We start from the raw sequence: 12,148 nt of genomic DNA, 5'->3' as shown, positions 1-12,148 counted from the left end.
GAACTCCTAATAATAAAGAAATGGGAGCGAGAGCTGAGCCCTGAGGGGAACGCAATTAATTGGGAGACAGTTTGGGACAACATTTTCCACTGTTCCAAGAACCCAAATCACCAATATATCCCCTTCAACATATGTCATAGGACATATTGGACCCTTCAGAAGAGATACGTCTCTAAAGTCATTCCCACTCCCTATTGTACTGGAACTTTCTGCATATGGTCTGATAGTGTGAACAGGTGCATGAGTTTTGGAATAAAACAACATCAAAAATATCTGATGTGATAGGATGTCGAGTTCCTACTGACCCAATTGTTTTGTTACTTAATGACGACTCTAAATTACACCAGCTTGGGAGACAGAGGAAAATTTGGCTAGCTGGCTCAACTGCAACCAAGAAAATGATAGCTCAACGCTGGCTCCTGCCTCACTCGCTTTGTATAAAACAGTGGTTGGTGTATTTTCTAGACATAGTTATGATTGAGCGCTCTACAGCAAAGATTAGCAAAGCCAAATCATCAACTATCAGCCTATGGGAAAGCGCAGCAGCACAAATATCAGACTTAATGACCTCAACCCCACAAGAATTAGAGGATCAAGGATCAATTTGTGTTTCTCTGTTCTGTGCACCATCTGATATTACCTGTCACACATTGTGGAATTTGTTTTGTATTCCTTTGTCTGAAGGTGCTAATAAAAAGTTGATCACAAAAAACCCAGCTCTTATCTGATTCTGCAGACTTGAAACAGCACCAAACATAGGACTCTTTTTTATGTTTGACTGTCATCCACTTTAACTGTCCAGGGAGGCAGTCATTCGGAATCCAAGGATGAGTCGTTCTTTTTTAATGTTGCAGCTTTGCCATGTGCTACTATTTCCACCCTATTGGCTGACAATGCTAAGCTAAGCAGTGCATCATCAAAATGTTGTCGTTGTTGTCTGTCTGTCTCCTCTCTATTCTTTCTCCATCACTCCCATACCATGACACAGATGAGCTTCCCTTCTCTTCCTTTCAGTGTTTCCCTCCTTTCAGCTGCCTCAGTCACCACTTCACAACACTACTCCCAATGCCTACAGCTTGTGGGTTTATGTAACCTTTTCTTTCAGTAACTTAACAAGTTGTCCTGAGTTGAATTTAATTCAGTACATTACACCCTTGTGTGTATGCGTGAACAAACAGGATGGGGACCCACACATAAAAGCATAGCTCCTCAGTGTTAATAGTGGCTGGGAACATTTAACTGGACGTTAAAACAATCACATATTACAGTTACTTTGTCTCAATATAGCCATCTTTGTATTGAAGGAGACCTATTGTCAGGGGTGTAGTGCTATCTGAAATGCTGAGACATTGTAATTAATTTGAACATTTACATTTTTGGTAAGTAAACTAAATGATGAATGTAATCACAGTGCAAATGACTACATTATCACATTTTGTCTAAGGAAAGGACAATAAGTCTCCTCACTCCTCAACATTTCTATCAGTCTCTCCATCTCTCCCATGTCCAGTGAGTCTCTCAGTTCAACACATAACCTGCCATCTAATCACAGATTAGTATGATTAAGTATTTGCATAGAACTGTCAGACAATTACTGTGCAGCAGTGCTCGGGGGGGCGGGGCATAAAGCCTTGACACTGTGGTGCAGCCTCGACAGCTTGAAACGCCAGAAGGTGTACAAACAAAGTATTCTGTGAAGAAGCAAGAAGTACCGAGTGTTACCAGCAAAACGTTAAGAGCAAACAGGCAGCTCTTTAATGCTGAGAAGAAATTATAATTAACCACAAACTCATATCACATATGGACATATGGACTCCTTTCTTTACAATCCATGTAAAGAATGGAGTCAAACATTTGGAATTACAAATGTATTCTAATGAAACAAAGGTTGAAAGGTGGAATATCCTTTAACTTGTTAATATCCAACGGGTCGCCCATGGTTTTCCAATTGGGTATAGCAAATAGGCGAAAATCAAACAAATAGAGGTGAATTATAAAAGGGTAGAAAAATGTATTCGGCTACAAAATATTTTTCTCAAATGTAGATTTTTAGCAACTCTTGTTTTTAAACCACTTAAAAACCAGCTGACATACTAATAGAGACATATTAGTAGTTTATTTTACTTGTTTCACTGCTGTTGAAAAATGTGCAAAACCTGTGAAAACAGATCAACTGACGTGACTGTTAGTATAGTATTCAGTCCAAAAACCAGAAGTACCTATTTATTTGGTATCATAAACAGAGACAACAAAAGTCTCTTTGTCTCTCTCTCTGTTTTAGATCAGTGTCTTACCAGTGGGAAGGCATGGGAGATCTTGCCGTCTGGGGGAAGTTTAGCTCCAAAGCCATATGCTGGGAAGAGTTTGTCACTGTCGTAGTCCTGGATAATCTCCCCCACAGCCTTCAGAGCCATGGCATATGCATTCATCTGGTACGGATTCATGTAGTGCAGTGATGTGGGCTGGGACGGGTTACCTGGACACATACACACACACACACGCACGCACACACACACACACACACACACACACACACACACACACACACACACACACAGGGATTAGAAATCATGCACCAACTACACCAACCCTTTTAGAGAATCCAGACATGCAAATTTCATCTGAACATGGTAAATTCATCAAAGTCATGTTCACTGAAGTTACTGCATTGCACATGAATAAAATAAGCTAAATCTATGGCGCAAAGATACTGGCAAAATATATGCATGCAGACACAGAAAGCCAAAAGTTTTAAGGGTGTGCTTAATTTTCTTTATTTTTAGTATTGTAAATGCTGGGGTTTGCATTCACAATACTACAGAGCCGTGGAAAGGACATGCAAGAAAATATAATGCATGGGAGAAAAAGTATTTTTGTCTTCTTTTGCATCGTCTATACCAAGACACAGGCAGCAACAATTTGTTTTCCCAGTAACTATAACGCATTACTGTTACCTTAATTCTGTAATGAAATTATGTAATGCTGTTACGTTACGTGGCACTAGTGTGCCAGTTAGAGAACAATTGTAGTAAGAAACTACACCAAGATGCAGTATGACAAATAATTTGAAAACGTTCATTATGTAAAATGCAACTCAGAGCATATGTTTTTTTTATTTTTTTGGTGGAGGGGCATTTTTTTTTTAGGCCTTTATTTATATAGGACAGCTGAAGACATGAAAGGGGAGAATTGGGGGAATGACATGTAGCAAAAGGGACGGAGGTCAGAGTAGAACCCACAGCCGCTGTATTGAGGATTAAATCTCTACATATGGGCATGCGCTCTACCAGGTGAGCTACTCAGGCGCCCACTTAGAGCATATCTTATCAAATATGTCATAAGAGAACACAGTCCATAACTAAAGTAACTGAACAACATATGTGTGGACATTTCCTGCATGCACAGAGATGTAACATGGTCCTACCGTTGGATGCTGTGAAGTCTATGGCCACAGTGAAATTGAGTTGTGTCCTGGTGGGAGATTGAGCACATCATTATCATTCAAAGCAGTATGGTCAGGACTAGTGCCAGTATCTCCAGGTAGGAGCACAGTTACACAATGAGAAACTCATCAGCAGCTCATTGCAGGGGATTTGTTTGTAACTTTGCTTTCAAATTCAATATAGTGATAATCACTGTTTTGCGCTGATATTCAAAGTCTTTACATTTGACTTTTTTCATGCTTAAGACTTTCTAAGAGTTGTATTCATACCATATGCAGTATTATTACAAATCCCATACTGTATTCTGTACATGCTTTGGAACACCAATGGTAGACTTATTTTAGATTTGTGTTCATGCTCTGCAAGCAGCCACTGATTTAAACTATGAACCCCAATTCCAATGAAGTAGGGACGTTGTGTAAAATGTAAATAAAAACAGAATGCAATGATTTGCAAATCCTTTTCAACCTATATTCAATTGAATAAACTACAAAGACATTTAATGTTCAAACTGATAACTTTATTTTTTTGCAAATATTCACTCATTTTAAATTTGATGCCTGCAACACGTTCCAAAAAAGCTGGGACAGGGGTATGTTTACCACTGTGTTACATCACCTTTCCTTTTAACAACACTCAATAAGTGTTTGGGAACTGAGGACACTTACTGTTGAAGCTTTGTAGGTGAAATTCTTTCCCAGTCTTGCTTGATGTCTGACTTCAGTTGCTCAGCAGTCTGGGGTCTACGTTGTCGTATTTTGCACTTCATAATGCACCACACATTTTCAATAGGAGACAGGTCTGGACTGCAGGCAGGCCAGTTTAGTACCTATACTATATATATACTATCTGGACTGTAGGCAGTCTAGTACCTGCACTATTTTACTACGAAGCCAAGCTGTCGAATGTGGCTTGGCATTATCTTGCTGAAATAAGCAGGGGCATTCCTGAAAAATGTTTGGATGGCAGCATATGTTGCTCCAAAACCTGTATGTACCTTTCAGCATTAATGGTGCCTTCACAGCTGTGCAAGTTACCCATGCCATGGGCACTACCACACCCCCATCCCATCACAGATGCTGGCTTTTGAACTTTGCGCTGATAACAATCTGGATGGTCCTTTTCCTCTTGCCCGGAGGACATGACGTCCATGATTTGAAATGTGGACTCGTCCAACCACAGCACACTTTTCCACTTTGCGTCAGTCCATCTCACATGAGCTCGGGCCCAGAGAAGCCGGCGGCGTTTCTGGGTGTTGTTGATAAATGGCTTTCGCTTTGCATGATAGAGTTTTAACTTGCACTTGTAGATGTAGCGACGAATTGTGTTAACTGACAATGGTTACCAAAGTGATCCTGAGCACACGTGGTAATCTCCTTTCTTAAAGTGTGGGACTACTTGCTCACACAGTTGTTCATAAAGTGGTGAACCTCGCCCCATCCCTGCTTGTGAACAACTGAGCCTTTTGGGGATGCTCCTTTCATACCTAATCATAACCAATTAACCTGTTAACCTGTGGAATGTTCCAAACAGGTGTTTTTTTAACATTCCTCAACTTTCCCAGTCTTTTGTTGCCCCTGTCCCAGCTTTTTTGGAACATGTTCAAAACAAATTCACAATTAGTGAATGATTGTATTCGGTTTTTATTTACGTTTTAAACGTCCCAACTTCATTGGAATTAGGGTTTGTATAAAAATTGACTTACAGATCAATCTTGCAACTTAGCTCACAGAGGACATCAAATCTGATATTACCAGAGTGTACTAAGAGTAATATAGTGCTTCAGTTCCAACAACAATGTAACATAATGTGTAACAAGTCCAAATCCCCCAATACCCCATCTCTTGTCAGAAATATCTAACAAACTAAAGTCTCTAAAACCATTTAATTATTTGGTTTCTAATCATTTGTTAGACTTTATGTAACTTCTATTTCTGGGAGAATAATGACTACTTTATTTGTTAACCTAAATGTAGACACATTGAAATATAACCTGCTTAGTCTAAAATACTGAAATCATCCTATCAAATACCCACAATGTTCGTTCTTTTTTTGTTATTGTAGAATGCCCAACCCTTAGGTTCCTAAAACTCCCAAATACCCCGAAACTGAGTGTCCTCAATGGTAACTACAGCTACTCAGACAGACATAATGCTTAATCTGATCGATTAGCAAGTTTGATAACTGACCTTTAGCTTGTTAGTTCAGCTATTTTTTCTTTACCATCTTTAATATTTTTTTATTGAAGAACAAGGGTGAAAAAAAGTGGCGAACAAAATAAATAGAGACAAGCTCTAGGAGCTATTGTGGCTGACTAGAGCTAGCCCAGGCGGTTAACGTGCTAACAGCAGCTACAGCAGTTCACCAACGAGTCCACTGAATAGTCACTGAGACTTTAGAACCAAAGACATGCAGATTAAGTTTGAGTTCCACTGTCTGGTGTGACCAGGCCTTAAAACATGCAAAAACTCTGGTAGAGTCATTTAATGGCTTTCCATAAACACTGATGAAACATGAGAGAGGGAGCTCTTACCCTCCTCTGATGAAGTCAACAAACGTATATTCTGACTCCACTATGAAAGACAGCAGGGTCACCTTGAAGACAGATAGGAAATGAAAGGGAAAACGGGAAGAGAGCAGAGGACACAGAGAAAGTTAGATCAGACACCATCTGTTTACTGCTCTGACATGTCACGGCTGCTGATGGAACCACTCTGACAGGTCTTACCGTCCCTGAATTGATGTATTTCTTCTTCTTGCCTTTCTTTTTAGGATTTAAAACCTTGACCACAAGAAAGGAAACAAGAAATTAGTTTCTGTCTGAGCAAAAATGTGCAGTCATTCATGTCAATAATATATAGTTGTCAGATGAGGGCGGTACAAGATGACATAAATAGCTCTATTTGGAAATAGTAAATAATTCTTGACTACTGGGGTGATTTTTTTAGGAGCGTGCATTTACATAGAAACAAAAATAATGAACTTTTCTTATGTAAACCATTCTTTGTTTAACTTTAATACTTTACACCAAAGCAAGTAGCTGTGACTACTCTTCTGAAGTGATTTTGGAGAGGAAAATGAGGTAGTTAAATACACTGGTTGACTCACATGACACCAATGTATTCATATAATACTATCAATCCAGGCTAAAGTATATGATATTAATAATGCATGCATGTTGCTTCCTCTAAATTTCAGGTTGTGGTTGACTAGTGGGGCCGGCTTTGGTTGTTTGATAAATTGATCAACATTGATTGTGATTGGTGGTTGGCTGTGCATGCAGACCTGCATGTCACGCACTAGCAGTGTTGTAATGTAACAAAGTACAAATACTTCGTAACTGTACTTAAGTAGACTTTTCATGTATCTGTACATTTCCTAAATAAAATGTATACTTTTACTCCACTACATTTCCCCTGAGCATTTTAGTTACTTGTTACTACAAAATAATATCAGAAGAAATTTGTTAGACTGGAAAAAAGGTTTGATGAATCATTGCTTCTAGATTGCAAGTTAATATACGCGCCATTCCAGTTGTTGACGTGATGCCTGTTTGTAGCTACAACATAGGCCAAAACTAAAGAAGAAGAAGAGGAATAGGAAGGAATAATAACTGATAGCGTCATGGAAGCACCTGCTGCAGGCTCTGCTCCCATGGTAACAGATGATGACCCCCCGACGAAAGTGGTGATGAAGATAACGTTACACACCTTTGGCCATAATTACAAGTTTTTAATATATATAATATACATAAATATACTTAAGTATATTTAATATCAGAAAATGACTTTTGATACTTAAGTACAGTAAATATCAGATACTTTAAGACTTTTACTCAAATAATATTCTAAAAAGTGACTTGAACTTCTACCAAAGTTATTTTCTGGTAATACTTCTACTTTTACTCCAAGTATTGCTTTCAAGTACTTTATACAAGACTGCACACTAGCAACAAACTGTGTATCCAAGAACACTTACATCCGTGTAAATTAGGTTATATCAGACACAGACTTCTGTTGTAGATTAGTGTTACGTTTCCAGCTTTGTGGCTCCATACCGTAATGTTAGTTGGGACAGACCCCTTGTTTCTTTAGGGTAACTATATTAGATTTAGCCTGGCTGGTAGCAGCTTTCAGGCAACTCTGCGGTGAAAAATGGCCGGGAGACGATGTGATAATGTTGGGAGACGATGTGATAACGTTGCGTTAATCAGGTGATTTGTTTAGTCTTTGCAGCAAACATAAAACACTCACTACTGTAGGTTCACTACCCATGGAAAAGCATGTGCATCACTGTGTCCGCGGCAGCTGCAACTTACGGTACTTTTCTACACATGGAGAGCCTCACTTCCCATAACAAACCCCGTCTGACTAACGTTACATCACATACCCACATGGCTACCTGTCTTAGAGGGGAATGCTCGACCGGTAACAATCATGTAAAAGGGGAATGGTGAAGTTTACTTTTCTATCAAGCAGCAAAAAAGGTGTAGTGTTAACATCGCAATGTCCTGAGATGTGACTATCGTTCCTCATTCCTCTGCTTCGTTGTGTCGTGTTGTTATATATATAACAACAATATAACATACACATATATACAACAATATATAACACTGTCAATAAATTAATAATGTTGTTCCAAATTCCATCTCTATTATCCTTTACATAGTAAAGTTTTTGAGAAAGTCTTGGATTCCTTGTTATTCTTGTATTTCACCTCATAGACATTGAACTGGCTTTGTCCTCTGGACAGTTCTCTGTAGCTGGTGGTGAACTCTCCGATGAAGTCATGACTGGAAGAAAGGTTGATTTCACACGGACAGAGAGAAAAGAGAGATAGAGATATTTCAATATTTCAAAATAGAAAACATTACACTTCATAATGTTTGTACTCACAACACTATTGCAGTGGTTCCCCAACCTTTTTTCCTTGGCGCCCCCCCTACTTATGTCTAAGAAAAGCTGAGCCCCCCCTCCGAAACCGAAGTTGAGGTAACTCTCGAGATAGAGCCTTACTTTCTTTTTTGATACAGAGGAGTTATCAGCACTTTTACGTTTCTCCGCCATGTTTCATTCATAAAATAGTGATGCCGTGGCAGCAGGACAAACGTGGATGATAGCAGCTAGCAGCTGACCTGATGACAGCAAGGGCCACAGGTTAAGAGGTCCTGGAGGTTTGGCCTACTAAGTAGCCTGCCTAGAATTTTAAGCAAGTACAAAAATATATAGTTTTTATACAGACTTTTGTATACATTATATATTCTAGTGTATTATCATAAAACATGTGCAAATATTTTTTTTTTTACCTCAACCTCAAACCAGATAAAGACTTGCGCACCCCCTGTGATCTTTGCCGCCCCCGTGAGGGGTCCCCGGACCACAGTTTGGGAACGACTGCACTATTGTATTAATGTACAAATATTTCTGTGCATAGGTACTTTTCAAGTTTTGGGCACTGTGCATCAGTGTTTCATCCCTGCAGAAGAGAAATTGGACAATGTGGACAACGCTTTTCAAAGTCGACTGCTTTTCCGTTATCACTGACGAGTGATACGGATTCGTTTTGTTTACCATGGAGCATCTTTTTACTACATTGAATGTGATTCTGGACCTCCTGTCCTGTTTCAAACATCTACAAAAAAAAAAAAAAAAAAACATCTCAGAGGGGTAAAACAGATTGTCCTACTTGGTCTTGAAATCCCTGACTAACACCCTGACAGCTAACAGTAACACAGCTATTACTCACCAGAGTTGTGTGACCTCTGTGACATCCTGACAGGATAAGGTTGTAGTAATTAGCGTAATTAGCAGTCAACACTTAAACTAAGGAACCACAGGTTAAAGCCTTTCACCTGTGTGCTCGCATCAACCTTGTCACAGCTTTCCTTTGTCAAAAAAAGGGAATTCAGCCACTGGGGGCAATCTTTTTACTAAAAGGTAAAATGAGTAGCCATGATTACCTGAGACTGGAAGGAAAAGCTCCCAATGAGCCAACCGACACAGTCCTGAAGGGTGTGGTCGCTGGTCTCATCCTAGACTCCTTAGATGATAGGAATAACCTTAATGGTTATAAAGCTAGCACCTGCAACAAGATGCTCCAGGAGCTAATAGCTTACCCAGCCGTCTTGCAAAGGTTCCATTGAAGACGTGCTTGGTCAATTATTGCTCATCTATCAGCGGAAAGCCCATCTGCAACATGCAGTTCTCCAATTGCAGTTATGAAGCTGAGCGGCACAAAATGGTTGGACAGAGAGTCCAAGACAATCATGATGAGATCTTTCGCCAGAGGAGAGCCATGAAGCTCTTTGTGCACAGCTCCGGGCGTGCTGAGCAAAGAATAGAGTTCTACTCTCCTCTCCCTTGGAGGAGAGACCACTCCCTTTCTCCTCCTCCTCGGTCTCCTCCCAGTCAAAGAGACCGTCCCTCTTCTCCGCCACCTCGGTGGTGAAACCACTCTTCTTCACCTTCCCAGAGGAGAGACTGTTCTTCTTCATCTCCTCCACCTCGGAGGAGAGACCACTCCCTTTTCTTCTCCTTCCCCTTGGAGGAGGGATCACCACTCCCCTGTCCAAAGGGTCTCTTGCAACATCAGAGAAACACAAGTAGAATCAGGGTTCCATCCACTGACAAATGGTAGGCACCACAAAGCTTGCCATCCCACTTTGATCAGACTCCATCCCCACCGCCAAAGGACCTGGATGAATCTACTTGGCTCCACACTAGTGAAATCCAGTAGTGAGGTGTCAGATCTGGCCACACTTATTGAGAGTTATCAAGCACTTCTATCGTCCCTGCTTGCTTCAAGGAGACACCCTAGCTAATTTCTAGTTACAACAACTTGCTTCCTGACGCAACCAGATCTCCACCCTGTAAAGAAGGAGATTACTTCCAAAACCCTGAGCGGTAAAAGTTTCATCCACCACCAAACTGGACACATTGTGTAGCTCAAAGCCACACTTCGTGTGGACTCCTCCCCACAAAGGGGGGAAAGCGATCTTCCTCATCGCCTTGTCGACCTGAGAGACCATGTAGCTTCCGATGACTCGGACAGCACATGTCTATCCCAAGAACAAGGTTTGTGTCCACCAGAACTGTCTGACTCCCCAAAGGGACCTGACATTGATTCCTCATCAGAAGAACTAGACCATGGAAGGGAACTAGAGTGCTCCCTGAAACCACCATGCCTAACGTCTCACATACCCCCTCCCCGGACGTCCTTGGAAGATCTTGTCCACAAGGGCAATGGCCAAAGTACAGATACCTCAGCAGTGGAAAAAGGGGGGTGTGAGCACCCTAACCCTGCTGGACTGTGTCTCCAGGATAACACTTCTACAGAAGTCATTAGGGCAATGCTCCCCTCAGTACACCAATACTAGCCATACCCTGCAGTGTTAGCATCCCCAGCTACCTGCAAGATAAGGCACCCATCACAAAACCTGCTTTGGTCGATATCACACCCCAGATGACTCTTGTGCATCCTATTCACATCTTTGTCCGTGACACAGAAGCCTTGGGCACCGGTCACAACCACCTGAGACCCGGCCCACTCACTGACTGCCACTGTGAACACAGTCAGGCTCAGGTCAACACCCTGAAGCCACTTGATCCTGCAGGCAGTCTGCCAGCCCTAGATGGAGTTTCCATCATTCATGAGCCTAGGGGACTTCCTCCAATGGCCATAATTCTTCCAGAGCCTGGTCCTGGCTCTGACTCTTTCTTGCCACCCGTGAGCCCACAGCCACCGCAGGCTGGCAGCTTTGACTCTTCCAACACCCACAGGTCTTTCCTTTGCTCGCTGAACACAAGCGATGCATCGCGCAGCACCTGTATGGTTGAAGGTGCACCCCTTTATGGCGTCACGCCCAGAGACGTGCCCATACCCCTTTGGCCTAAGAAAACTGCCGTAAGGGCAGACTTGCACCATAGCTTGCGGTCACCTGACCCGCCTCCATCTTTTGCACAACAAAACCACGGCCTTCCGGCAGAGTCCCTGCAGACTCTCCTCAAGGTGGTTGGAGCAGGTGCCTTCTCTGTACTCCAGGAATAGGAGGTCATACTCTTATGGCCCCACATCCAGGTAAACTGGATCGGACCAGTTACCAAAAATTTTTGCACGGTAACCAGTACCTCCTCATCATCACAGGCACTCTCACCATGTGGGTTGAATGCCTCTCAGCACCCAACTGCACAGCCATGACAACTATGGTTCTGCTTCTGAATCACATGTTCAGCCGGACTAACTCAACATGCCGTCCTCACTACCAGGAAGAGGAGCAGCCTCTGCACCTGAAAAGGGGGAATGAGCCCTCTCCCCCAAGAGGATGAAGACGCAAACCAGTTGAGCCATTGGGATAGCTGTGTGCTACACTTCACTCCGTCGGCATGCACTTCTAAAGCTTTTCCCCAACAGTAATCAAACTACCTCAAACTTCGGTAGTGAAACCTTGTCAGGATACCCTATTTACTGTTACTTTCCATTCTGCTCCTCAAAAACACCTTGCGTACGTCAGGTATCACAGAAGACATAACCCATGTGCGAGTAGCTATAGATTTAATGCGAAATATCGGTAGAGAAGTAAGCTCTTCGGTCAACAAACTCAAGCCTTGAAAGGATTCCAGCTTACCTGGTTTCCTTGGACCGCACTGAGTAAACCCCTAAATCTACTACTACCACTGTTGTGCAATTTTCACAGGTACATCTGGCGT

General features: G+C 41.8%; 1 protein-coding gene across 1 annotated transcript in view; it reads right to left on the bottom strand.

Annotated features, from left to right (window-relative positions):
* The window catches only part of LOC144516126 (copine-9-like), a 348,189-nt gene that overhangs the window by 71,284 nt on the left and 264,757 nt on the right, over positions 1 to 12,148 (bottom strand). Inside the window, exons 11-15 of the mRNA XM_078247326.1 lie at positions 8,160 to 8,235; positions 6,172 to 6,225; positions 5,977 to 6,038; positions 3,425 to 3,471; positions 2,295 to 2,476 (exon numbers count right to left, since the gene is read on the bottom strand). Of these exons, the coding sequence (XP_078103452.1) occupies positions 2,295 to 2,476; positions 3,425 to 3,471; positions 5,977 to 6,038; positions 6,172 to 6,225; positions 8,160 to 8,235 (421 nt within the window). The remainder of the gene's footprint in view (positions 1 to 2,294; positions 2,477 to 3,424; positions 3,472 to 5,976; positions 6,039 to 6,171; positions 6,226 to 8,159; positions 8,236 to 12,148) is intronic.

Source organism: Sander vitreus, chromosome 4, assembly GCF_031162955.1.
Source record: "Sander vitreus isolate 19-12246 chromosome 4, sanVit1, whole genome shotgun sequence".
NCBI lineage: Eukaryota > Metazoa > Chordata > Actinopteri > Perciformes > Percidae > Sander > Sander vitreus.
Note: the sequence above shows the minus strand (reverse complement) of the source record. Positions and strands in the feature narration are given on the sequence as shown.